Source organism: Fistularia commersonii, chromosome 14 (assembly GCF_037954325.1).
Source record: "Fistularia commersonii isolate RoL2024-O1a breed Wild chromosome 14, RoL_Fcom_v1.0, whole genome shotgun sequence".
Lineage (NCBI taxonomy): Eukaryota > Metazoa > Chordata > Actinopteri > Syngnathiformes > Fistulariidae > Fistularia > Fistularia commersonii.
In genome coordinates, this window is record NC_141297.1 from 3,762,400 (window position 1) to 3,788,912 (window position 26,513).

General features: G+C 51.0%; 2 protein-coding genes across 3 annotated transcripts in view; one reads left to right on the forward strand and one right to left on the reverse strand.

Annotated features, from left to right (window-relative positions):
- The window catches only part of lama5 (laminin, alpha 5), a 64,296-nt gene extending 42,544 nt beyond the window's left edge, over nucleotides 1–21,752 (forward strand). Inside the window, exons 33-82 of the mRNA XM_086159970.1 lie at nucleotides 33–159; nucleotides 242–381; nucleotides 496–611; nucleotides 911–1,122; nucleotides 1,299–1,500; nucleotides 2,104–2,248; nucleotides 2,347–2,487; nucleotides 2,643–2,804; nucleotides 2,969–3,076; nucleotides 3,191–3,274; nucleotides 3,716–3,946; nucleotides 4,031–4,144; nucleotides 5,022–5,152; nucleotides 5,268–5,348; nucleotides 5,418–5,632; nucleotides 5,743–5,843; nucleotides 6,608–6,791; nucleotides 6,866–7,006; nucleotides 7,082–7,233; nucleotides 7,321–7,431; nucleotides 7,939–8,050; nucleotides 8,154–8,327; nucleotides 9,662–9,858; nucleotides 9,951–10,067; nucleotides 10,991–11,145; nucleotides 11,214–11,343; nucleotides 11,464–11,566; nucleotides 11,641–11,754; nucleotides 12,525–12,707; nucleotides 12,791–12,933; nucleotides 13,011–13,190; nucleotides 13,964–14,103; nucleotides 14,312–14,471; nucleotides 15,541–15,674; nucleotides 16,847–17,012; nucleotides 17,105–17,242; nucleotides 17,324–17,475; nucleotides 17,753–17,885; nucleotides 17,963–18,106; nucleotides 18,198–18,328; nucleotides 18,407–18,571; nucleotides 18,661–18,787; nucleotides 19,386–19,552; nucleotides 19,628–19,823; nucleotides 19,895–20,032; nucleotides 20,107–20,266; nucleotides 20,335–20,465; nucleotides 20,570–20,663; nucleotides 20,730–20,849; nucleotides 20,947–21,752. Of these exons, the coding sequence (XP_086016096.1) occupies nucleotides 33–159; nucleotides 242–381; nucleotides 496–611; nucleotides 911–1,122; nucleotides 1,299–1,500; nucleotides 2,104–2,248; nucleotides 2,347–2,487; nucleotides 2,643–2,804; nucleotides 2,969–3,076; nucleotides 3,191–3,274; nucleotides 3,716–3,946; nucleotides 4,031–4,144; nucleotides 5,022–5,152; nucleotides 5,268–5,348; nucleotides 5,418–5,632; nucleotides 5,743–5,843; nucleotides 6,608–6,791; nucleotides 6,866–7,006; nucleotides 7,082–7,233; nucleotides 7,321–7,431; nucleotides 7,939–8,050; nucleotides 8,154–8,327; nucleotides 9,662–9,858; nucleotides 9,951–10,067; nucleotides 10,991–11,145; nucleotides 11,214–11,343; nucleotides 11,464–11,566; nucleotides 11,641–11,754; nucleotides 12,525–12,707; nucleotides 12,791–12,933; nucleotides 13,011–13,190; nucleotides 13,964–14,103; nucleotides 14,312–14,471; nucleotides 15,541–15,674; nucleotides 16,847–17,012; nucleotides 17,105–17,242; nucleotides 17,324–17,475; nucleotides 17,753–17,885; nucleotides 17,963–18,106; nucleotides 18,198–18,328; nucleotides 18,407–18,571; nucleotides 18,661–18,787; nucleotides 19,386–19,552; nucleotides 19,628–19,823; nucleotides 19,895–20,032; nucleotides 20,107–20,266; nucleotides 20,335–20,465; nucleotides 20,570–20,663; nucleotides 20,730–20,849; nucleotides 20,947–21,095 (7,251 nt within the window). The 3' untranslated portion in view covers nucleotides 21,096–21,752. The remainder of the gene's footprint in view (nucleotides 1–32; nucleotides 160–241; nucleotides 382–495; nucleotides 612–910; nucleotides 1,123–1,298; nucleotides 1,501–2,103; nucleotides 2,249–2,346; nucleotides 2,488–2,642; nucleotides 2,805–2,968; nucleotides 3,077–3,190; nucleotides 3,275–3,715; nucleotides 3,947–4,030; nucleotides 4,145–5,021; nucleotides 5,153–5,267; nucleotides 5,349–5,417; nucleotides 5,633–5,742; nucleotides 5,844–6,607; nucleotides 6,792–6,865; nucleotides 7,007–7,081; nucleotides 7,234–7,320; nucleotides 7,432–7,938; nucleotides 8,051–8,153; nucleotides 8,328–9,661; nucleotides 9,859–9,950; nucleotides 10,068–10,990; nucleotides 11,146–11,213; nucleotides 11,344–11,463; nucleotides 11,567–11,640; nucleotides 11,755–12,524; nucleotides 12,708–12,790; nucleotides 12,934–13,010; nucleotides 13,191–13,963; nucleotides 14,104–14,311; nucleotides 14,472–15,540; nucleotides 15,675–16,846; nucleotides 17,013–17,104; nucleotides 17,243–17,323; nucleotides 17,476–17,752; nucleotides 17,886–17,962; nucleotides 18,107–18,197; nucleotides 18,329–18,406; nucleotides 18,572–18,660; nucleotides 18,788–19,385; nucleotides 19,553–19,627; nucleotides 19,824–19,894; nucleotides 20,033–20,106; nucleotides 20,267–20,334; nucleotides 20,466–20,569; nucleotides 20,664–20,729; nucleotides 20,850–20,946) is intronic.
- Nucleotide 21,753: 1 nt separating this feature from the next.
- On the reverse strand, nucleotides 21,754–26,282 carry adrm1 (ADRM1 26S proteasome ubiquitin receptor). 2 transcript variants are annotated; one of them, XM_086159490.1, is made up of 10 exons: nucleotides 26,157–26,282; nucleotides 24,862–25,099; nucleotides 23,576–23,692; nucleotides 23,277–23,487; nucleotides 23,113–23,191; nucleotides 22,894–23,030; nucleotides 22,689–22,814; nucleotides 22,396–22,553; nucleotides 22,219–22,321; nucleotides 21,754–22,051 (listed from the first exon to the last, which is right to left on the reverse strand). In XM_086159490.1, the coding sequence occupies exons 2-10, from the start codon at nucleotides 25,069–25,071 to the stop codon at nucleotides 21,963–21,965; spliced, it is 1,230 nt and encodes a 409-aa protein (XP_086015616.1). In that variant the 5' UTR covers nucleotides 25,072–25,099; nucleotides 26,157–26,282; the 3' UTR covers nucleotides 21,754–21,962. The 2 variants fall into 2 exon arrangements, with proteins under 2 accessions (XP_086015616.1, XP_086015615.1); XM_086159489.1 differs by having other exon boundaries at nucleotides 23,113–23,194.
- Nucleotides 26,283–26,513: the final 231 nt, after the last annotated feature.

Sequence of the window (26,513 nt, forward strand, 5' to 3'; positions counted from 1 at the left end):
TTAATGTCATGCCTTTTAATCTCTTTCCCCAGAACGCCGCGGTCTACTCCACGCGTATCCACACCCTCGGCCGCTTCGTCTTCATCCTCCACTACCACCAGCCGCTCCACCCGTCCTTCCCCATGCAGGTCTTCATCAACGCCGGTCGGATCTGGCAGGGTACGACCCATCATTGGTCTTGTCTCTGTTCCATAATCAGTAATAATCCTGAACCAGTTCCCCCTCCATCCTCCCTCCGAAGGCCACGCCAACGCCTCCTTCTGCCCGCACGCCTACGGCTGCCGCAACGTCCTGGTGTCCGAGAGCCAGATCATCCTGGACGTGACCGACCACGAGGTCTTCCTCACCGTGCAGATTCCCGCCGGAAAGACCCTGTGGCTGGTAGGGGTTTTTTTTTTTTCTTTTAACCCATCGCCCTGATTCTGGAATAAAACGTAGTTTCCGGTCCGGCATTGCTAATCCCCCGCCGCTGTCACCATGTCTTTGCTCCTCCAGGATTACGTGCTGGTGGTTCCCGAGAGCAGCTACAGCTCCAACTATCTTAGCGAGGAACCGCTGGACAAGTCCTACGACTTCATCAGCAACTGCGGCCAAAACAGCTTCCACATCAAGTCAGTATCCGTCTTACAGGGGGGAGATGATCCTTGAAGGTTCTGTGATGGAGGTGGAAAATACATGGCTAGCCGGTACCGTTAGCAAAAGCTGAGGATTTTGAGGAGCACAATTTCCCCGGAAGTTAGTTTAGTTACCTTTTTTTTTTTTGTTTTTTCACAGTTATATCCACTTTATAGAAAAGCCACCAATTCAGAATCAGTTTGTGTTTCCGGGGTTTTTCACAAACTGGACTAGCAGGCGACTGTTAGCTGGCGCAGCTAACCCTCTCTTCTGGTCTCCCTCCCTATCAATCCAGTCCATCCACCGCTTCGCCCTTCTGCCTGAGCTCTGCCGTGTCCCTGTCGGCCTTCTTCAACAACGGTGCCGTCCCTTGTGCCTGCCACGAGGCGGGCGCTGAGAGCGACTCCTGCGAGGAGTTCGGCGGTCAGTGCCGCTGCCGGCCCAACGTGATTGGCCGGGACTGTTCCATGTGCGCCACAGGCTACTGGGGTTTCCCTCACTGCAGACGTGAGTGGTGATGAGATGTTACACTCTTTACTTTTCCTCCTTCATGATGGTTGAAGGTTCCAAACCTGCAGACCAGAGACCCCTGGGTCAACTGGTCAGAGCTGACAGCGCACCCTAGTGGTCCAGGGGGCTCATAACCTGCAATCTGGACTCATTAGCATCCCCTGTGTCTATAGCATGCAACTGCGGCACCAGGCTGTGCGAGCCGGCGTCGGGCGACTGCATCTGCCCCCCGAGGACGCTACGGCCCGAGTGCATCCAGTGTGAGCCGCAGACCTTCGGCTGCCACCCGGTGGTCGGCTGCGAGATCTGCAACTGCTCCCGCCCCGGAATCGTCTCGCTGGATGTGAGCTGCGACACCCTGAGCGGACAGTGCAGGTGAACTTAAACCCGCCTCGCAGCCAAAACGAGGCCTTTCTGTTTGGAGTCTACATGTTCTAGCCCTGTCTGTGGGGAATCCGACAGTTGAAATCATGCAGGAGGTTCATTGGGGACCCTGAACGGTCCAGAGGTGTGAAAAAGTGTATGGTTGTATGTCTCTTTATGAGACCCTGGGATTGGCTGGTGACTTCTCCAACTGGTGGACCCCACCCCTTGCCCGATGACAGATGAGATAAGCTACAGCCTCCCAGCAACCCTGTTTGCTGGAAAAGTGGTTTAGATTAAGCATGAATTAATGAACTAAAACGCAGCTAATCAGGATGTACCTATTTGGGGCCATTGGGACTTTTCATTTCCAGGCAGCCGTACAATGACGCTGTTGAACGTGTGGGTCCTCATTTTGTTCAGAGGTGCCTCTTGGACTTTCCATTTACTCCCAATTGATCCCAGCTGGCAGGGACAAACCCTGATCACAGGAAGTTAATAGGCACCGACTAGAAGAAGGAAGCACTTTGGGTCAGAGGTGTAGTCTCAAGAGTTGTACGTCATGTAGGGTGACCAACAACACCGACACGGAGAATGGGTGTCTTTATGTTCCAGGTGCAAGAATAATGTGGTTGGCCGTCAGTGCGACCGCTGCGCCCCTGGTTTCTATGGTTACCCCAACTGCAGGCCATGTGACTGCAACGAGGCCGGGACCGAGGAGGACGTGTGCAACCCCTTTAGTGGGCAGTGTCTCTGCAAGGTGACCTCCAGGACCCGGGCGGGTCTTCATTCATGGACGGTTGGGAGCACATCCTCACGGAGTCTGCACTCCTAACCGTCTCCCGGCTTCGCCTGCAGGAGAACGTCCAGGGCTCCCGCTGTGACCAGTGCCGAGTCGGTACGTTCCACCTGGACCCGACCAACCCCAAAGGCTGCACCAGCTGCTTCTGCTTCGGAGCCACCGACCGCTGCCGTAGCTCCGACAAAAGACGCACAGAGGTACCTGTGCAGGCGTCCTCCTATGAGGACATGGTGGTCAGGGACGATGAGTAGTTCACAAAGTTATCCCAGGAGACATCAGGGGGCAGATTGTTGATCTCCAAGGCGGTTAAAAGACAGGAGGTCTTTGCTAGCGTGCTATATGTCCTCCTCAGATCATGAACATGGAGGGCTGGGTGCTGCTGGGTGCCGACAAACAGGAAGTGCCGGTGACGGTGTACCCCGGCCAGGACCTGGTGGAGGCCGACCTCAGTGACGTGCCGGACGTTTACCAGGACCTTCACTGGCACGCACCTAGGACCTACCTGGGGGACAAGGTGAGGGCAGGAGGCCACATCAGGGCCTCTGGAGTAGAACCTGAGCTGTCAATCAACGCACGCTATTTGAATTGTCTTTGGTGATTTCTGTACAACAGCAGTGTGTGTGTGTGTGTGTGTGTGTGTGTGTGTGTGTGTGTGTGTGTGTGTGTTGTCATCTCCAGGTGTCGTCCTACGGAGGATACCTGAGGTACCGACTCCACACCCAGACCATGAGAGGAGACGTGTTGTCCCTGCCTGCAGAGGCTGCCAGGCCTGACATCATTCTGAAGGTACACACACATACATGCATGCGCACACATACACACACACGTGCCAGCTTGTTTTGAAACACAGATATATGTGTGTGTGTGTGTGTGTGTGTGTGTCCTGGTTTTGCACTGCAGGGGAACCAGATGACTCTGGTGTTCATGGAAAGAGAGTACTCCTCACCCGAAGAGCCTCACCTGGGGATCGTCCACCTGGTGGAGGTAAGGATGGAGACCACGCCTCCATCAGCCCAGCCTGGAGCCAATCACAGCTCACACTGGGGCGAGAGGCGGGGCCTAGCCTGGACCGGGCCACCTGTCAATCAAAGTGGTCACACCTGAGTCCTCAATTAAACATTTCTAATCCCACCTTCCTGTGGTATCTACCTGGAGTTTCCACGTTCTCCTGCCTGGGCTCTCTCCAGGTTCTCCATCCTCTTGTGATCCATCAGTACATTAACAGTCTGTAGTCTCTAAATTGTAGGTAGGTGTGTATGAGAGTGTGGATAGTTGGATGATTGACAGGTGTCCCGTCCAGGTGAAGCTCCGCCCCCAACCAGGTTGGAGTGCAGGATGTTCCCCTGCTAGCTTGCTTCATGTAGAACATTAGATCGTGGTGTGTGTGTGTGTGAATCTGAACCGTTGTTTCGTCCTGGCTTCTAGGGGAGCTTCCGTCACGCTCAGACGGGGAACTCGGTGTCCCGCGAGGAGCTGATGATGGTCTTGGTGGCCCTGGAGTCCCTGCAGGTCCGGGCCCTCCACTCCCAGTCGGCCCACTCCGTGTCGCTGCGCGGCGCCGTGCTGGAGGGCGCCGACGGTCTGCCCGCCGGTCGCCACGCCAACAACGTGGAGATCTGCATGTGTCCCGCCAACTACCTGGGAGACTCGTGTCAGGTGAATATGCAATATGAATTTTTGTGGCTTCCGTGAGGTTCTAGTCCTCGTTCCTCCTGATGGAACCCTCACCGTTGTGTCCAGAGATGTGCTCCGGGCTTCTACAGAGACACCATCGGCCTCTTCCTGGGAAAATGTGTCCCCTGCAACTGTAACGGACACTCGGACCAGTGTCTGGACGGAACTGGGATCTGTGTGGTGAGACCCCCCCCCAACACACACACACACACACACACACACACACTAGAACAAGGTACACACACAAAAATGTACACACACACACAACTCAGAGTCACAAGGTACATACATAAGCGCAAGGTATACACACACACAAGAATGAGATGGAAATACACAATAACAATAATAAGTACAATAAGTACACTCAATCACACCTAAACACAGGAACAATGCACACACGTGCGCACACACACACAAAAGAACAAGGTACACGCACATACACACAAGAACAAGGCACACACGGAAAGGTATATACACACACATGTGCAAAAAGGTACACGTAAGAATAGGGTGGGCACACACATACCCAAACACAAGGACAACAGGTACATACACACTAACACATGAATAAAGTGGTTACACACAACAGCAAAGTACACACACACCCAAGAATGAGGTACATCACACCCAAACACAGTTACAATGCACACATACACACTTTAATAGTGTGTATGACTTTATAACATGCTTAGTACGTAATCATGTGTAATAAAGTAAAATAATTCACATTGTAATTTCAAGATGATATCAGTTTTTCATCAAGAGCCTGTATTTGTGTATTTATTTGTGATCTATTAAATAGTATCATTGGTATACAATTTTAAAGGCTGTTTATGCTGTGACAGAAAAATTATTTTTTCTGTAAGTAACGGTGTGAATGTCACGCTTTACTAAATATTGTGGGACATGTTTAATATTCTCAAACAACTTAGCGATTGAGCTTCAAAATGTAATCAATGCCGTTAGCAGTAATAATATGATCATAACAGAAATGGTAAAACTAATAAAGCGAATAAAAATAAAGGTTGAAGATCGTGAGCGTCTCCATGTCCTTCAGAACTGCCAACACAACACCGCCGGCAACCACTGTGAGAAGTGCCAGGGCGGTTTCCTTGGCAACAACAGCCTGGACGGCCAGGCGGTGTCCTGCTCCAGCTGCCCGTGTCCTCTGCGGGTTCTGTCCAACAAGTCAGTCCACGTCCGTCCGTCCGTCCGTCCGTCCGTCCGTCCGTCCGTCCGTCCGTCCTACGACGCCAGGCGTGGCTCCGCCCCTCTAACGCCGCCGCTGCGGTCTCTGTTGCAGCTTCGCCGAGGGCTGCGTCCAGAAGGCCGACAGGATGCAGTGCCTGTGCATGCCGGGGTACGCCGGGCCGCACTGCGAGAGGTAAGCGCCGCTAACCGGCAACCCGGTTTCCCTTCGGCAGCTCCTTCAGCGTGTTTCGGCCTCCTGCAGGTGCGCCCCCGGTTACTATGGCAACCCCATGGTGCTGGGCAGTCGGTGCCAGCCGTGCGATTGCCACGGCAACACCGACCCCAACATGCTGTTCACCGACTGCCACCCGCTGACCGGCGAGTGTCTGAGCTGCATGCACAACACGGCCGGCCCTCACTGCGACCGCTGCGCCCCTGGTTACTACGGCGACGCCGTCACCGCCAAAAACTGCACCAGTGAGTCCCGCGCCGCCGTCCCCGAGCTCCTCAACACGTCTTGCCCGTTGTTGTGCGACGGTTATTGTGCGCGTTGCGTTCCACCCGTCAGTGTGTGTGTGTGTCCTCAGAGTGCGACTGCTCCCCCTGCGGCACGGAGTCATGTGACCCCGCATCGGGCCGCTGCCGATGCAAGCCCGGCGTGAGCGGGCCGCGCTGCCAGCGCTGTGAGGTGAGGACCCACACACAACACCAGAACCACTGATAGAACCGGCATCAGAACCTCTCACAGACCCACAACGAGAACCCTTACAAGAACCAGCATCAGAACGCCAGCTAGATTCCCCTCATGAACCAGTCACTCAGCCACAAGTAGAACCCCACAAGAACCTCTCACAGAACCACAGCTAGAACTGCCTCAAGAACCACCACTAGAACCCTGTAAATAGAACCAGAACCAGAGCTAGAACTCCATCAGGAAGCACCATCAGAACCACAGTTAGAACCCCTTCAAGAACCAATTTTATAACCCAACTAGAGCCTTCAAAAGAACCGCCATCAGAACCACAACCACAGTACCTCATCAACAACGTCCAACAGAATCACAGCTAGAACTGCCTCAAGAACCACCATAACTTACTTGAGCTAGAACCCTATAAGTATTTGCTCTCAGAACCAGAGCTAGAACCCCATCAGGAAGCACCACTAGAACCACAGTTAGAACCGCCTCAGGAACCAGGAGTAGCACCCCAGGTAGAACCCTCAGGGGAACAGCCATCAGAACTGCAACTAGAACCCCATGAAGAATCAAGACCATCAGGAACCCGCATCTAGAACCCTAGTTTGAACTGATCACAGAACCACAAGAAGAACCTTCACAAAACTGCTGACTTAAGTCCACCTTAAACCCCCACGGTTCAGAACCCTAAAGGAACCGCTCCCAGAACCCGAGCCAGGTGGTCTTTTATTCTGACGGCGTGTCTCCGCCCCCCTCAGGACGGCGCCTTCGGCTTCGACTCGTGCTCCGGCTGCCGCCCTTGCGACTGCGGCGCCTCGGCGGCGCTGGTGCAGCCGTGCGACCCGTCCAGCGGCCGCTGCGCCTGCAGGCCCGGCGTGCACGGGCCCGGCTGCCGGCAGTGCGCGCCGGGCTACTGGGGCTACGGGCCCGACGGCTGCCAGGGTGAGCCCCGCCTCTCTAATCCCAGAACGTCCCTCTGTCTCGGACGGCGAGCTGAACACGCTGGTCCCGCGCAGAGTGCCGGTGCCGGGGAGGACACTGCGACCCGCGGACCGGGGAGTGCCGCTGCGCAGATGGGATGACGGGCGGCCAGTGCGACGTGTGCGCCGACAAACGCAGCGTGCCGGTGGAGCATCACGGACACGTGCGATGCCAGCGTACGTACCACCTGTGCGGATTTGTGCATGGAAGTGCATGGAAGTGCACGCGGTGACGGCCATTCGGTGTTTCAGCATGCGACGGCTGCGTGGGGGAGCTGCTGGACGACCTGGAAAACATGGACGCCGACATTGGTGCCGTCGGCGCCCTGCTGAAGAACCTGAACGCCAGCTCCATCGCCTGGGCTCAGCTCGCCGGCCTCAACAAGTCTGTGGAGGACGTCGCTGTAAGGACGCACGCGCGCTTCTGCACGCACGCACACACACACACACACACACACACACAGTTGATTTGTGTGTGTGTTTTCTCCCAGCGTTCCATCCAGGACTACAACAGCTCCTTGGAAGGCAGCAGGAGCCGCTTGGACCTGCTGGAGGCCGAGACTCGGAACATGGACGCCGACATCGATGAGCTGCAGGACAAAGTGGGCTCACACACACACACACACACACACACACACACACACACACACACACACACACACACACACAGACAGACACAATCTCTCCATGTTCTCCTACTTTTGATTTTCCACATGTTCTTCTGCAAGGTTCTCCATGTTTGCATTCCTTTTGTTCCCTCCAGTTCCTCCTGCCTTGTGTTCTCTAACTGTCCATAGGTGGGAACGGAACGCTTGGATGATTGACAGCTGACTTGTCAGAGTTAAACCCCGCCTCCTCCTTCAGAGGCAGCTGTGATTGGGTGCTGGTTGTCTGAGGCTAAAATACCAATGCTAATTGTGTTTGTGTGTGTGTGTGTGTGTGTGTGTGTGTGTGTGTGTGTGTGCGTGTGTGTGTGTGTGTGCGCGCGCGTGTGTGTGTGTGTGTGCGTGTGTGTGTGTGTATGCGCGCGTGTGTGTGTGTGTGCGTGTGTGTGTGTGCGTGTGTGTGTGTGCGTGTGTGTGTGCGTGTGTGTGTGTGTGTGTGTCCAGTCGGTCTCCACGTCAGGCAGAGTTGGCGTTCTGGAGGACAGTACCACCGACAGCCACCAGAGGGCGCTGGACCTGCTGTCCTTCTTGAGGAACATGTCGACGGACATTAGAAGTGCGAGAAGATAAACTTGTATTTGAATACAAATGAAATTTATAAAATGTGATTTTGCCGAGTCCCACGACGAAGACGACCTCTTCCCTCTCCTCGGACGCAGATCTCCTCCTGGCCGCCAACCAGTCGCTGTCCAACGGCACGGAGGCGGAGCAGGACGAGGAGGACCTGGCCAGGAAGATGGTCCAGATGGAGGCCATGATGCTGGAGATGAGGCAGAGGAGCTGTGGCGGGCAGAGGACGGCGGCCGAGCGCGAGCGGAGCCAGGCGCGCGACCGTGAGTTCCCATGGAAACGGGGCGGCCGGGGACACACCATAATACCCACAGCCACATTCACAACACACCAGGGACTGGAACAACACACAGAGTACTACCAACACCTGGTAGTACTTAACTACTGTACGGTTATACTAAAAATACATGGCTCCCATCGGATTAAACTCTACTACTACTACTACTACTTCTATCACTACCACTACTGTTATCACTACCACTACTACTATTCCTACTATTCCCACTACAACTTCAAACACTACTACTGGTACTACGAGTACCACTACTATTGCTACCCCCACTACTCCTACTACGACTACTACTATTACTACTTGTAGAACTTCTAAAACCACTCCCAACCCTACTACTACTATTACTGCCATTGCTACCCCTACAATCACCACTACTCCAACTACTACTTCCACCACTACTACCACTACTTCTGCTACTAATACTTCTGCTACAGGTAGTAGTACTACTGGCTCCTCTACCATCACCACCACCACTACTGCTACTACTTCCACTACTACTTTGTACACCACTACTGTTACTACTACCACTTCTTAAACTACTTACACTACTACTACTACTTCTAAAACTACTCCGACCAGTAATTCTTCTCTTATTACTACTTCCATGACTACTATGACTATGACCTTCACCACTATTATTACTATTACTGCTACCACTACTACTTTGAACACTACCACTGATACTACTTCTACTACTACCACCATTCTAGAACAACTACCACAACAACCACCACCACTACTACTAGCAGTAGTACTCCAACTACTACCTCCACTACTACCTCAAACACTGCTACTGATACTTAGACTACTTCTACTACTGCTACCTACTCTAAAAACTACAACTACAACCACTTCTAACACTACTTTGTTAGTACTAAAAGCACTGCTATTACCAGTCTACTACTGCTACTACCACATCTAACACTACTTCTACTTCTACAACTACTGTTGCTACTAGTAATACTACTACTGCTACCCCTACGACCACCACCACCACCACTACTACTATTACTACTGATACTACTACCACTTCTACCATTACTTTGCTAGTACTAAAACCACTGCTATTACCAATCTACTACTACCACTACCACCACTAAAACTACTTCTGCTACTTCTACAATAACTACTGCTACTGGTAGTACTACTACTGCTACCCCTACCATCACTACTACTACTATTACTTCCACTTCTAGAACTAGTACTCCTACTGCTACCGTTGTTGTAGCAATGCTAATGCTCATGAAGATGGTGGATGTGAACTGACTCCTCCCCTTCCCTCCCTCCCGTCCAATGGCTGTGCAGTTCTGGACCGGGTCACCGAGGGCTTCTCGGGCCGCCACGCGGGGAACGAAGACGTGGCGAGGGCCGTCAGGGAGCGCCTGTCCCGTTTCCACGGCGACATGATGGACCTGCGGGAGGCCCTGAACCAGGCGGTGAACATCACGGCCCGGGCGGCCGACATCAACAACGCCAACCAGGAGCAGCTGGACCTCTACAGAGTGAGGAGGAGGAGGAGCAACGCCACAAAGGTCCAGGAAACACCTGGAGATATTGATTTTGGTGTGTGTGTGTGTGTGTGTGTGTGTGTCAGAGGAGGACGGAGGACCTGCTGAGGCAGCAGAAGGAGGTGGACGAGCAGCTGGAGATGGCCGAGGACGACGTGGCCCTGGTCAACAACCTGCTGTCCCAACTCTACGACTCCAAGGAGGTGGGAACGAACACACACACACACACACACACACACACACACACACACACACACACACACACACACACACACACAGTCGTCTTTAACATTAGTCCATAAAATATCTAACATTATTTAAGTTCTCATTAATAGATTTTTAATTTTAGACGCGTAATAACCTAATAAACCAGGAATAACTCAAGTATAAGAATAACTAAAAAAATGTATAATAAACTAATAAATGTGCAATAACTTGAAAAATGTGAAATAACATAAAAAGTGGAATCACTTAAAAAATGTGTAGTAACTTGGTGAATGTAACTTAATAAATGTGTAATACCTTTAAAAACATAATAATGTGAAAATGTGTAATAACTTAAAATTGTGTAATAACTAAATAAATGTGGAATGCCTTTAAATATGTATAATCTGAAAAATGTGCAATAACTGAAAATTGTGTAATAACAATAAAGAAGTGTAATATTTAAATCAACTTGTATTAACTTAAAAAATGTGAAATAGAATAAAATAGTGGAATTACTTTAAAATATGTGTATTAACTTGATGAATATGTCATAACTTTAAAACGTATGTATGATATAAAAAATGTAGTTACTTCATAAATGTGTAATAACTTAACAAATGTACAGTAATTAAAAATAATGTCTTGAAAAATGTCTAATAACCTAAAAAAAATGTGTAATAAATGTATAATAGCATTCATGGCAGTCCTCGGAAAACAAAAAAACACGTCTTAAGCCACGTTTAAAAAAAAACCAACATATATTCTTCCACCCCGCACACACACTTGGCTCCTCCTCGCCAAAGTCAAATCCTGGAGCTCTCCGCTGCCAAAGGAGGCCGCATGTTGTTCTCCAGAAGATGGAGAGAAGGTTATGAGGTTATGACGGCGATGTTGACGGCGCCGCTCCTCGTCCACGCAGGAGTACGAGCGTCTGGCGGCCAAGCTTGACGGCGCCCGGGCGCCGCTGGCCAACAAGGTGCAGAAGTTCGCCTTGGTGGACTCCAAAATCCCGCTGGTGGAGGAAGCGGAGAGGCACGCCGCGCTGCTGGACGCCCTCGCCAAGAACCTGTCCAGGTACGTCGTGGCCGCCGGCGCCCCCTCGTTCCCCGCCGCGATCTGACATCCGCACGCGTCCGACGCAGCTTGGTGTCCGAGACCAGGAAGGAGGGCTTCGCCGACGTGTCGCAGGCCTACGGCAGGGTCATCGACAGCATCAGGGAGGCCGAGGACGCTGCCAATATGGCCGACGCCGCTGCCGGCAGCGCACTGCAGGTAACCGAGAACAGCTTACACTGCAAGACAATAACATAATAGAATTTAGACATCACGATTGTGTGTGTGCGTGTGTGTGTGTGTGTGTGTGTGTGTGTGTGTGTGTGTGTGTGTGAGCAGACCATCCAGGACCAGGATGTGGCTGAGCTCTCCAACTCTCTGAAGAACCAGAGTCTGGACCTGAAGGCCCAAGCAGAGCAGCTGGAGAACCAGCTGAACAACGGTCCGTAAAGTTTTTGTTTTCTTTAAACTTTATTCGTGCTAAGCTAATGCTAACGCCGCTCCCGCGCTGGACAGAGCTGAAGCCGCAGCTTGAGGACGTCCGGAGGAGACTGGAGCGAGCCGACGCCAAGAAGATCCAAGTGAAGAAGGACCTGGAGCAGGTTCAGCGCAGCCTCAACGTCTCCTCCGGTAAGGACACACACACTCACACACACTCACACAATATCTTTAACATTAGTCCATAGAATAATCAACATCTATTGAAGGTGATATCTAATATGATTTAAATTCTCATTAATCGAGAATTTATTCAAATGTTGACTAACCGTATAATCCCGGAATGACTCGGAATAATAAGTATAAAATTACTTTAAAAAAAATTAATTAATAACTTGAAAAAAATTTATATAATATAAAAAATTGGAATTACTTGAAAAATGTGTAGCAACTTAATAAATGCAGAATCACTTAAAATTCTGTAATAACTAAATAATGAGATGAAATAATAAAATAATGTGCAATACCTTTAAATAAGTATAATAATGCAAAAAATGTGTAATTCTAAAAACAATTTGTAGTAACTTGAAAAATTTGAAATTATATAAAAAAGTGGAATTCCTTAAAAATGTGGAGTAACTTGAGAAGATATGGAACCTTATAAATTAGCAGTAAGTTAAGATTATGTAATAACTAAATAAATGTGTAATTACTTAACAATGCATAGTAACTTGAAAGAACTGCAATACTTAAAAAATGTGTAGTAACTTCATAAATGTGGAATAACTTTACAAATATGTAATAACTTGTATAACCAAAAATATGTATAATGTGAAAACTGTGTGATAGCTTGAAAAATGTGAAATAACATAAAAAAGTGGAATTACTAAAAATATGTGTAAAAACTTTAAAAACAAAAACGTAGTGCATTGATGGAATATTCCTTGGCCGTCTCTCCCCAGATATCAGCGAGGAGATCAACCAGGCCAAGCGTGTGGCGGCGAAGGCCAACGCCACGGCGACGCGGGTCAGCGAGGCCCTGCGTCCGATCCGGGATCAGCTGGACCAGTGGCAGGAGACGTACGGGGACGCCAACGTCACCAACGAGGACATCAACGGCGTGCTGATGGAGGCCAACCGAACGGGTAGGGGGGGGCGGGGCTACTACTTACTTGTAACGACACGGTTATTACAACCGCGGTAAACCGTAATAACCCCTCGCCTGCAGTCGGCATGCTGGGCGACGCCATCCCTGTGCTGATGAAGAAGCTGGACCACCTGCAGAACCACTCGGCCCAGATGCCCAACATCTCAGAGAGCATCAGCCGCATCCGCCAGCTGATCCAGCAGGCCCGGAACGCCGCCAGCAAGGTGGGGACGCCCCCCGTTCTCGCCGTCCCCCCTCGCCATGGTGAACCCGTGCTAAGCCCCTCCCCCTCGTCCCGCAGGTGAGCGTCCCCGTCAAGTTCAACGGAGCGTCCGGAGTCCAGGTCCGGACGCCGTCCAACCTGGCCGACCTGGCGTCCTACACCTCGCTCAAGTTTGACATCACGCTCCCCGAGGCCTCACGCGGCCGTCGCCAGGACGACGGCCCCCGTCAGTTCATCTTCTACCTCGGCAACAAGGACGTAGGTGTTGCCGCGACGACCCCATGTTGACATTGTAGACATTGTGGTTCAGCTCCTATTAGCATCTTTCCGACTACGGCGGAACTTTGTTTTTCTGAGATCTGAGACGAAGCACAGTGGATTTTTCGGGGATGGTCTGATGGTTTTAAAAAGAGGAGCAGCGTTCATTCTGGAGTTAAATAAATTTTAGCCATCAAGTGTTGCAAAGTGTGCATGTTACATTTAGCAACACATTTTAGCATTAAGTGTGGAGTCGGTAAATTAAAAGTCCTCTTCTTCTAACATTTTTTTTTTTTTTTAATATATCATAATTTTTTTATGCATTATTTTTTATTCAGAAAGTACATTTTTCTTCTATAAAAACATGTAACAAAACTAGGGGGCTGGAACTGATTTATAGCATTTAAATTCATTTTAATAGAGATTAGATTTAGATTTAATTTGACCAAAGAGCGCACTGAGTTACGAGCTTTGTCACAGACCAGTCAATGTTCTGCTGTAATTCAACGTAAATGATTATTTAATACTGAATGACTGAAAACATTATTTCATTTTATTTTTCATTCAGGGAAAAACGAGATTAATATTTTAGTATTTTTGAAAAACTGACCATGACATTGAAAATGCAGTTCTACTCAAATACATTATAGGTTATTAATGCGCTATAACTGTTATAATGCTATTGTATCAAGTGACGTAAGAAGCACCTGAATGCAGTGTTGTGAGGAGAGGAGTGCTGGGAGTTGTAGTTTTTGACAGTTTGGCGTCTGTAGTCCGATAAGGAGTACCTTGGGATGGCGCTGGAGGGCCGGAGGCTGCGCTGGTACTTCAACGTGGGCGGAGAAACGGCCGAGGTGGTGATGACGGAGGACGTCAAGACCAACGGGGAATTCAACAGTGTGGTGCTGGAGAGGTGACGCGCGCGCACACACACACACACACACACACACACACACACACACACACACACACACACACACACGCACACACACACACGATGTGAGGATGTTCACTCACCTCCAGTTCATCTGCTGAGGTCTTCTGTAGTTTTTGGCGGGGGGGGGGCAATGGGAGGTACCTTCTGTTGGTCATGTGACCTCTGTCCCCGCCTGTCCGTCCAGGATCCTCCAGTACGGCCAGATGTCCATGTCCTCGCAGGGGTCGGATGGAGACCAGCGAGTAATCAAGGCCTACGCTGAGGCCACCGGAGACCAGGGGCTGCTCAACCTGTTGACCGACGACACCGTCTTCTACGTGGGAGGATACCCCTCCTCCTTCACTGTAAGGAGGGACCGGCTCGGGGGGGCGGAGGGTCCCAGGGTCCGTGGAGAACCCCAGAAGGATCTGGAAATTGACAGATGGCTCCAGCAGTCCAGCCTTAGAACTACAACAATGGCTCTAGATTTGAGAACCTTTAGAAGTTGGGTGTCAAACTCGGGGCTACATCAGCATAATGGTTCCCCTCAAAGGGCCACATGTAACAGCCACTCTTCAGCCACAATAGAGCGAGCTTTCACTGCAGCGGGTTTTTGGATGCGGCTTTTGTGAACACGTTCTGCCGCCGTCGTAGTTTGGCTTTTAATTCTTGGACAATTTTTTGTTTTTCTGGAGGGCTAACTTTAGCATCGTTAGCTCCGTGTTTGGTTCAAAATGGCCACTTAGATCGTACTCTGTGGCGACCGACGCCGCCTCGTGACACAAAAGACATACTGCTTTTTCTCCTCGAAGCACAAACATGGAGTTGCCTTGCCGTCTTCCGTGAAACAGCCTTCCTTCTCCATCCTTGTCGAAATCCTCTTGTCTTGGCAACTGGACTTGAATTTCTTCGCTTCCTCTCACCCCTCATCCGAGGGGCTTCTTCAGTTAGCGAGGAAACAAGAGTCCATTTGCCAAGACAAGAAGATTTCCACAAGAATTCACCACGACCCGGATGACTGAGAACCTCCACAGACATCTTCCATCGGCATCAACTTTTCTCCTCCTGGAATTTTGAGGGATCATTTGTACGTCTCACTTTCACTTGTTGTAAATGGCACTGATGTGGATACACTGCGATCTAATGGCGGGATTCCGACCCCTTGCGGGTAACGTGATCGGCATGAATTGTGGGGAAATGTACTTTGTGATCAATGCACGCGGTTGACTTTTATTTTAAGATGTTCTGGCGGGCCACATATAATGACGTGACGGGCTACATTTGGCCCGCGGACCTTGAGTTTGAAATGAGAAAAGAGATGACTTGGAGCTGGAAGGTTCTGGGGTTTGTGTTTCTGCAGAACCTGAACCTTCTCGTCTGGACCTCCATGTCCGACCAAGGTAGCGTGACATGGATTTGTGTTTCTGCCCCCAGCCTCCTCCCCCCCTCGCTCTGCCCAACTTCAAGGGCTGCCTGGAGCTGGACACCCTCAACGAGGAGGTCATCAGCCTGTACAACTTCCAGAACGCCTTCAAGCTCAATACCACCAAGGACCCGCCATGCGGCAGGTCGCCACCCTCCTCCTGCACTCCCTCCAATTTTATCCTCATATTATCTTAAAATTTTAAACAAGGCAGGATGGATGTCAGAGATACGTGTTAGCGACATACTAACTGTTAGCTTCACAGTGAAACTTCCATTTCGCACGCCCTCCACTTTTATTCTTGTATTTTTTTAAACACGCAGGATGGATGTCAAATTTTTTTTTTTGGAAGGATATCTGAGATATGTGTAAGCGACATGCTAACTGTTAGCTTCACAGTGAAGCTACCATTTCACGCCCCCCTCCACTCTCCGCCACAACTATAAATAGTATCAATTGTAAATAAAATACAGGACAGTCTCAGAAAATTAGAATATTCTGATAAAGTTCTTTATCTTCTGTAATGCAATTAAAAAACAAAAGTTACTCTTTCATGATATTCTAATATTTTGTCCAGGAGCACAACAATAACCATATCAATAGTATGAATATAAATGTAAAATAGAAGAGACATAAATTTGAAGATAAATATAAGAATAGGAGACATAACTATGAATATAAATCTAAAATAGAAGACATAAATATGAATATAAATCTAAAATGAAAGAGACAGAGCTATGAATATAAGTCTAAAATAGAAGACACATAAATAGGAATATAAATATAAAATAGGAGACATAAATATGAATATAAAACTAAGAAGAGGAGACATAACTATGAATATAAATCTGAAATAGAAGGCATAAATGTAAATATAAATCTAAAATGTAGGAGACAAAAATAGGAATATACATATACAATAGAAGATCCCTAAATAGGAATATAAATATAAAACAGAAGAGACAAATATGAATATTAAATAAAATACTGGTATAAAGACAAAAACGTGACAATAGCAGCAAGGATAAAAAAATAGATAATGAAATAAAAAAAGGTAAAAGCAGGATGAGAGTGGAGTGACAACAACAAGGCGAAAAAAAAAAAACATAACGTGTGTGAGAGTGAGGTGGTGGTAGCCCAGATGCACCTCCAGCTGGCCAGGGTTGTGTGCCATCCAGATAGCCAGGCGGCCGTGGGCACAAAAAAGCGTATTTGAGAAGCTATGAGTTAGCCTAACAGTTAGCTTCCTTTGTAGAACATGTGACCGGGACAAGGTTCTGAGGTGTGTGTGTGTGTGTGTGTGTGTGTGTGTGACAGGTCCAAGTCTGCTCTGAGCCAGGCGTGGGTCAACGACGCCGCCTACTTCGACGGCACCGGCTTCGCCCAGGTCACCTTCACCGACGAGTCTGCGCGCATGCAGCGCTTCGAGCAGGAGGTCAAGCTGCTGTCGCACAACGGCATCCTGCTGCTGCTGCACAACGGGGTAACTCGAGAACACCCATCCATGTGCGCGTGCGTGCGTACGTGTGTGTGTGTGTGAACGGTATAAACAAATGTGTGTGTGTGTGTGTCCAGGATCAGTTCCTGTGCCTGGCGGTCCTCCAGGGACGCCTGAAGGTCTTCTACTACTTCAGCGGCGGTGAGATGGTGGAGCTGCAGCCCAAAGAACCGTCGTCGGACATCCTGAAGATCAGCGATGCCGAACCCAAATCCGTGAGTCCCGCCTCCTCCCAGCTGATTGACAGATCTCCCACCCGCTGAGATTTTAAGTTTCCCGTACCTGCGACCCTCCAGCTGGAGATCATCATCGTGCGCTCCAGCCCAAACCGGGTGGTCGTGAGGAACAACCGCATGGGCCTTTACACCCACCACTTCACCGAGAACATCCCGCCCTTCAGCGGCAGCTACTTCCTGGGCGGCGTCCCTGAGCACAGGATGCCCCCGCAGTAAGTAACCTGGGAAATGTAGTTTTTTAACCTAAATGGCTCCCGTCACCACCAGCCGATTTGTAGTTTCACATCAGCCGCCGTTGTTTTCATTTCCACTTCCTGTCCACTAAACTAAAATTAAAACTGAATAATTACTTTTATTTGTATCCAGGTCCGCTACGGATGCAGTGGTTATTACACATTAATGACTATGTTATTTGCATTTTTTCATGTTATTACCACTTGTCAGTGTGTGGATCTGATCCAGTGTGTGTGTGCGTGTGCGTGTGTTCAGGCTGAAAACCCTGTTCCCGCGGCAGGGCTCCCTGAAGGGCTGCTTCCGGAACGTCAAGGCCCAGAATTCCCACATCGACTTGAAGCGGATGACCAGCTCGGGCGTCAGCTTCGGCTGCTCCGGCGACCTCCTGGTGAGAGACCCGCCGTCTGGCCGGCGTGGCGGTCGCCCCCGGCTACGGACGCTGACCCGTCCCCCCCGTCCCCTCAGGTGGCCCGGGAGGCCCACTTCACGGGCCAGAGCTACCTAGACCTGGCCCTCGGCAACGTCCCCGGCCTGAGGAGCAACTTCTACGCCAGCTTCAGCTTCAGGACGGCGCAGAAGGACGGGCTGATGTTCTACCACCGTGACACGGTGAGCGTCCGGGTCAGACGGACGACTCGGACTGTCATTCTTTTTTTTTTTTTCAAAATCACCATATTCAAGAGGACGTTTGTCCTTGTAGGACGGCGTCTGCCAGGTGCTCCTTCTCGACGGCTACCTGGTGGTGAGGGCGGGTAACAGCGAGGTGAAAACACAGAAAACCTACAACGACGACAGCAGCCACTACGTCTCCGTCTACAGCAACAGCAACGGGTAACAGCCGCCGTCCGAGGCGCCGCCGGCGGCGTAGAACCTCGGCCCGCCTCCATGACCCGCTTCCTCCCGCGGCAGGATCCGCCTCTACATGGATGACATGCTGGAGCGCGCCAAGGAGGGAGTCCGTCTGGACAGCAGGGGCCGCGGCGGCCCGGCCGCCGGCACCACCTTCCTGGGGGGGATGCCGGACCAGAACCTCAGCAACCTCACCGGCTGCATCAGCAACGTCTTCGTCAAGAGGTGAGGGGGTCGGAGGTGGCGGAGGGGGACCGGGATCGGGACTGGGACCAGGATCACCTCTGACCCGTTATGTGGTTGTTGTTGTTCAGGGACGTCGGGCGTCAGATGGTTCTGAACCTGCTGAAGGCCAAGGAGAACGTCAACGTTCCTCTGGACTGTCCTGCTGCCACCAGACCTCAGCAGATCAGTGTAGCAGCACCCAAACACAAGAACAAGGTACACAAACACACACACAGGAACAAGGCGCGCACAGATAGGAACAGGTTACACATACAACGACAAAGGTACACACACACACACGCACACACGCACACACACACACACAAGAGCAAGGTACAAACACACACACCCAGGATAAGGTGAACACATACAATAATATAATGTAATAGGTACACAGTCACACACACATAAGAACAGGGAACACACACTCAATCACACCCAAACACAAGGACAATGCCCACACACACAGAAAATTACAAGGTATATACACTCACACACACACACACACACAGTAACAGGTTAAACACTCTCTCACACACACACACACACAAAAGGTCAAGGTACACAAACAAGAACAAGGTAGACATGCTCACACAAACATAAAATAACGTACACACACAGAACAAGGGGCACACATGCGCACACACACACACAAGGTAGACACATATAAGATCAAGTTGCACGTACAAACTCCCACTCACAGACACACCCAGACACATATACATGCACACACACACACACTGTGAAGTACAATTTAAAGACTCATGGTGGTACGAGTACTTCCTGTTCCACTTCCTGGTTGGTCCAATCACAGGGGAAGAACAAGAAGCCGTCTGCGTCTCGTAGCCGTTCGGCTCGCGGCTGCGGGGCGGCGGCAGCGTCGGAGGCGGCGTCTCGTGGGTTGGAGGGCGCCTTCCACTTCAGCGGCGCCGCCCACAGCTTCCAGAGGTTCGACTCGCTCCCGGCCTCCTTCGGCTCCAGGTGAGGCTCCGGGTCGCGGGAGGTAAGAGGCGTTTGGGTGGAGGTCATGTGACCCGAGGTCTCCGTCCTCCGCAGGCTCCACATCTCCGCTGCGCTGAGGATCAACTCGTCCGACGGCTTGGTTCTGCACGCCGCTGTTGCCGGCGGGCGGCGCGGCGCCGCCTTGACACTCGCCGTGTCCGAGGGACACCTGCTGCTGGCGCTGGACGGGGGCAAGAAGAGGCATAGCCTTCGCAGCCGCAGGAAATACCACGACAACCGCTGGCACACGGTGAGGTCACGTGACCGGAGGGGGGCGGAGTCAGTGTCCAACGGTAGCGTCTAACCCGGTCTCGGCCCCAGGTCTTCATCAAGCGCGACGGGGAGAAGATCAGTCTGATCGTGGATGGAATCAACGTTCAGTCCAAGAAGGTCCCGGCCGAGGAGGGAACCCGCCTGGCGGGGCCGCTGTACCTGGGCGGAGCCCCGCCCCCTCTGACGGTAGCCCCGCCCCTCCGCCGCCGGCTGTCCGGACTTCCGGAGGTTCGTCTTTGACGTGTGTGTTTGTCCTCCAGGCTTCGGGGGCCGGCGGGTTCGCGGGCTGCGTCCGGGACCTGACCCTGAACGAGGCCCCGGCCGGGAGCCCCTCCTACAGCCAGGGGGCCGTGCCCTGCTTCCAGACGGCCCTGCAGCCCGGCGCCTTCTTTGCGAGCGGCGGCGGACGCCTGCTGATCGGTGAGTACGCAACTTCCGTCCCCCTGCCGCCGCCGTCCTGTTTCTCACCGCCTCCCCTCCTCCCGCAGACACCTCCCTGGCTCCGGGTCGGGACTTCGAGGTCCAGCTGGAGTTCCGGCCCACCTCCGACTCTGGGCTGCTGCTGCACGTGGGCTCCTCACCTGACCAGCGGCTGAGTCTGGTCCTCCACCGCGGCAAGGTGGGCCCCGCCGTCCCGACAAATATTATAAAACCCACCACTAGGGGGAGCCTGAGGGCGGCTGACGTCAATCACGGGTGTCTTATGTGAACGCCAACCTCCAGGTCACCGCAGCCATCAGCAGCGGCGGCGCCGACTACTCCTCTTCCTCCACTCCCGAAGAACCGGTGTGTAACGGACGCTGGCACGCCATCAAAGGTGAGGCCCCGCCCCCTCTCCCTAGGTGATGATGACGGTGACGTCACACCGCTCTCTTGTCCGCAGTGCTGAAGAAGGACGGCGTGCTGCAGCTGATGGTGGACGGCGCCGTGGAGACCGCCGTCGGACCCAAACAGAGCCGGTCCGGGGCGGCCAAGGAGAACGTCTACCTCGGGGGGGCACCAGGTGAGCTCACATGCGCGTCCATGTTTCCGCCCCACGCATGGAGTCAAAATCGAGCGCCGAACTTAATCTACATGTCTGTTCCCTCCTCGTCCACTAGAGGGCGCTCCAGTCGTCGGCCTGCCCGCCGACCTGCCGTCCTTCCACGGCTGCATCCGTCATCTGACCATCAACCGAAGGTCGGCCACGTTGTCCAAACCTCTGTCGGTACACGGCGCCGTGGGGACGCAAGGCTGCCCCGACATGTAGACACACACACACACACACACAGAGTCTTACCCTCGCATTCCCTGATGATGAAATTAGCGGTGGTGGGTGTCATATTAAAAGTAGCTAATTTAAAAAGATATTTATTTTGTATTTTGAGAAGAAGTTGTATTTTCCTCACGTTCTCCGTCTCAGGGCGTTGAACATGTAAATAAGAGGCGGTTCTTCTCGGGGGTCGGAGTCACGACCCGCGGACGGAGCCGCTGCCTGCAGCTCGGGGCCTGAACACCACCTTCAGTCCAGAGGACCTGCAGTGTTTGGGTCTGTTCTTCACCTGGAACGAGAATCACTTCAACAAATTCTAAATTCCGCCTGATGTCCCAAATACTTGCGACATTCTCCGGAGTGAAGCAAGACGGGAGCCAAACTGTTTGACCTAAATCATCTTTTTGGTGTCGCTTGGTTCCTGACCCAGGCCGCGCTGCAGTTGCCACAGTTATCCAACCGCTGATCCGCAGTGTTTCCTTTTAAGCCCGTTCCTTCCCGTCCGTCGGGAGGGAAGGTATTGTTGTGATCCTTCCGTCGCTGCTGCAGGCGGCGGTTTCCGTCCCAAAGTGATCATGTGAAACTTGTATGTAAGAAAGAATAAGCTGTTGAGGCTGCGGTCCGGTCCCCTTAAATAAACACTTTTTCATACAAGTTTCCATTTTCTTTTTTATTCAATATCAAGGAGGAATCACAGAAGAGTTGGTGCTGGTTTAGAACAGAAAAATAGAAAGGTCTCAGGGCTCAGTCGGGGTCACGTGGCCGACAGGGTGCACACCCGACGACGGCCGAGCGTCAACTTTGGTGTCGAGACGGTGAGGACGAGCCGAGGAATGGTGACGAGGAGGCGCGGAGGTTCCGCCTCTAGTCCAGACTCATGTCCTCGTCGTCGTCCTTCTTGTCCTTGGCGTCTCCGCGGCTGCCCTGCATGGCCCGAGCGAACGCCTCCACGTCTGACGGGAAGCGGAAACACGGGTAAAACGTCATGACAAGGACCAGGAAACCATGAACACAAACTTAAGACAGCCAAAGATTTAACTCCTGTGTTTTTTTTAATGGTATTGACTGCAATGTTCTGCATGTATGAGCATGTGTGTGTGTGTGTGTGTGTGTGTGTCACCTCCTCTGTTGGCAGCGTCCACAGCCTCTGCTGGGAGTCCAAACTGACTCATCAGGGGTCCCAGCTGTCCGGAGGCCAGAGCGCTACTGAACAGGCTCATGGACTGAAGGAGGACAGGCAGTGTGTGAGCATCAAGTATTCCCTCGGAATGTGTGTATGTGTGTGAGATTCTGCTACCTGCTGGAACTGAGGGGAGCTCAGAGTGTTCTGGATCTCCTCGGAGCTCTGAGGAAGACTCTCTCCACTGGGGAGGAAGGGGAGCAGCCTCTGCTGCACCTCGGTGTTGGCCAGGATGGGGGCCATCATCTCGGGGGTGCAGACGCTCGCCAGGTCCACTGAGGAGGAGAGGATAGTGTAGATGTTGATCTGCCGCTGTTCACACGTTTAACATCCACCCAAGGTGACACCGCAGTGATATTTGGGGTTTTCAGTCCAGCCTCGGGTTCCGCCTTCAGCTGGAAGGAGCTCACCTCCTGCCCCCTGGGCGCTGGGGACGTTCATGGTGGCCAGGATGCTCTGGAGGTCACTGAGCTGGATGGGCTGGTGGGAGGTGGGACTGCCCAGAGAGGCAGGAACCAGCGGGGTCTGAGCCGAGGCTGGGAACAGACACGTTCCGACGACCTCAGTGTGAGGTTTCTACAACCTGGAGCTTCACAAATCAGTAACGGGGGTTACCTGGTGTGGACGGGGCCACGCTGCTGGGGGACACCGTGGAGGCGGCGGGAGTCACCGGGGTGGTCGGCGCTTGAGAGGAGCTCAGTCTCGGGGCTCCGCCCGAGGAAGGCGTGGCTACGGCCGATTGGCTACGAGAGCTGAGCGAAGGAGGACACAGTTAGCGGGTCGGAACCAGAACCTCCTGCCCGGACGAGCCTCCGTCCCGCAGGTCAGACCCACCTGGATGAGGAGCTGCTGGCTGCAGGTCCTCCGCTGCCGAGCAGGTTGGCAAGTCCCGGTCCGGCTAAGGCTCCCAGACCTCCTTCGACACACACGCTCCATAAACGACCCGCTTTCAAGGCTACGTTGCCGAGTGTGTGTGAGTGAGCATAACAACCACTCACCAAGTCCTCCAAGCCCCCCTGGTCCGATCAGCTGCATCAGCTGGTTGTGGCTCATGTTTCCCAGCAGGTTCTGCAGACCCCCCTCGCCCCCCAGGGCCGACAGCTCGTGGCCGCTGCCCCCCCCGCTGCCCGGCGCCCCGGGGAGGGGGGGGTTGTTGAGGTACTCGTTGACTTTGCGGCAGTGTTCATCGTCCTTGTCTGTTTTGGGCTCCTGATGGGGACAGTCCATGTTTACAATTGGCGGAAATGTCCATATGTCACACACACGTACGCACGCTCGCCGAGCTCCTTTTCCTCACCTGCATCCAGAAGAAGAGTCTCTTGGACCCGGCCTTGAACTTCAGCACATAGACGCGTCCGGTGGTGCACTGGTTGACCCTCTTAAACTCACAGTCATCAGGGAAGATGATCAGGTCCTGCAGCAGCAACAACACAACTTGCTCAGAGGGACACGCGCCAAGGTCAGTGACACACACACACACAGTGAGTAGCACTAGAGTCACAGTTTCATTTCTCTTCCATGTGCTGTGAGGTTTCAAACAGCCGTCTGTGTCAGGTTTTACTGCTGAGCTGGTTTTTGACATGAGACAAGAAACTGGAAGTGAAAGCAAGCTTCTGTAAAACTGATGGCTCATTATATCACATTGGCCTGTGTGTGTGTGTGTGTGTGTGTGTGTGTGTGTTCCCAGACCTTGAGAGTTACTTTGGGGGAAAAGAAACTATAATTTTTATCTTTCCTCCTCTACTTTCTATTTTCATCATCTCCCGAGTTTTGACTCCTCCCCATAACCGCTGCTTCTAACACACACACACACACACACACACACACACACACACACACACACACACACACACACACACACACACACACACACACACACACACACACACACACACACACACACACACACACACACACACACACGTTGTGTTTGGGGGGGGGGGGGGGGGGGGTAATTCTTATTTCTTTCTGATGTTCATATGATTTTTTTCCTATGGTTGAACCAGTACTGTGATGCACTCAAATGTGTCACTGCTGGGATGACCAGAGTTTTCAAACGCACCACCAGAGCCCAGAAAAACCTTAACGAGATTCACCTGTTAACAATCAGAGCCACAGAGGAAACACACACACTTTTACTTCCAGTAAAAGATTTTTTTTTTTTGGAAACCAAAGAGGAGAGCGTGATGTCAGACGGCTTGTCAGTGTTCGACTGCAGGTAAACAGGTTTGCTTTTTTTCCTGGCCAGTTCGTGAATTGAGGTGCAAATTTTCTAACTGACCAGCTGCATCAAACGTCTTTCTATGAAGACTATTTTCAAAGTCTTATGGTTTGTGTACTTTAGCTTTTTCATTGGTATCTATTTTTTTCAAGACCTTGACATTAAACTTTCAATAATTTGATGAACATATGATATTTTGTCTGTACTTGTGAAAGCTATTCCAAACCTCTCACCCCTCCATCATCAGCAGGCCGGATGCTGAAGGTAAACATTGGCTCAAATGTTTTTTGACAAAAGCAATGATGAAAACTGACATTAAACATGATTTTTCAAAGAAGGTAGTCATATCCTGCGCCACTCACATCGTCCACGTTCCCAGAGGTGCGGTCCTTCCAGCAGAAGTGGATCAGCGAGTCGTCCGACTGCTGGATGTAAACCGTGCCCTTGCGTTTGTCCGGCGTCACTATGTTCCCCTTCAATGTCATTTTACCAGCGCGGAACTCCACCAGGTACTTGCTGGAGGTTCCTCTGGAGCCGCTGACCAGGCTGGGAAACAGTGCACCTGACGACATCTTCAGATCTGGAGACAGGAGCTGAGGACTGAATCGCACAGCAAGAACATAGATGGAAAAAGATCAGGTGGTGAAATTACATGAGACTACTTGAGCATCCTTAAACCTGGACAACATTTCTGAAACAGAGAACACTAGCATGCATGTTTGTTGTGGCGCTTAAGGAAAGTTGGGCTTTCTGCTCTAGCTAGAAGTGTGTAAGTAACTATTAATAGACCAACTGAAAACATGAATAGTATTGACTGCGGAAAAACCAGTTTTCTAAAGATATAAAGATCTGCATGTTTAACACCACTCTGCTTCAGTTATCATAACTGATAAAACTAGTTCAGTGCACTGCACTCATTACTATTTACTGTCAGTAGATGAAATAAACATTTAACTAATACTGATAACAGACGATATTTGTCCTATGTGAACACTCTTTACAAATTATGAGCCTGAAGGGGTCAACCTTAAACATGTCAAAATATATGACGGATCATAGTTAGATAAAAATTAAAATGCCTTTACGCAACGAGACGTTTGACGGTTGGAAACAAAATAACTTGGTATAAAACTTCATCAAACAACGACGATTTGAGTTAAATCCACTAAGTTAACCTTAAATGTCCGTAAACAGGCCTGTAGTTTCCTACTAATGAGGCAGGACAAAACTTCACCCAAACTTTTCCTGTTGACGGTGAGTGCAGAAAATCAAGCTAGCCCCTCTCCATCTTTGTCTTTACTTTCCCACTTCCGGGAGTACACCTTTTTTTATTTTTTTTACCTCCGTCAACTTTTTTTTTAAAACAAAGAAACAACTCGTTTAAAGTGAGAAAATTAATCCAACTCACAAAATGTGACTTTTGAAAGCTTGTTCAGGATAACAAAAGTAGCGGTTCTCTAGCTAGTTAGTGTTAGCAACGAGATCTGCCTCTTGTCATGCTAGGGGGGGGAGTGCTAACAGTAGCCCGTGACTGCGCTCAACCGTCGAAGGCCAAAGAGTTGACGTTTTAAACAAAAAAAAAACACACTTTAAAGCAGTAGATTAAATAACTTCCCGTCACATTTTTAAGTAGACGTACTAAAGTTAAACTTCATACCTAGAGTTGTTTTTTGTCGAGAAAACACTTAAGTTTTTTCCTTAGTTAAAGTCGCTGGGAAGGTTCGGACTTCCTTCGCTGTTCCTGGAGCGCTGGTTCTTATACGATGGTTGTGACAGGTGGGGCTGAAACAGCGCCCCCCAGCGGAGCGGCGGAATAACGACGCCTGTTTCAGCGGCCTTCGTTCTGGACAAAGATAATATATATATATATATATATATATATATATATATTTATGTATGTATTTTTTTCCTTATGTAAGCTCAGAGAACAGTTATTTTTCAAGGTGCATATTTTTCTGCCGCCAATTTTATAACGCGTGGTTTCCTGTGTTTTCTCTCCAGGGTCTCAGTCTTC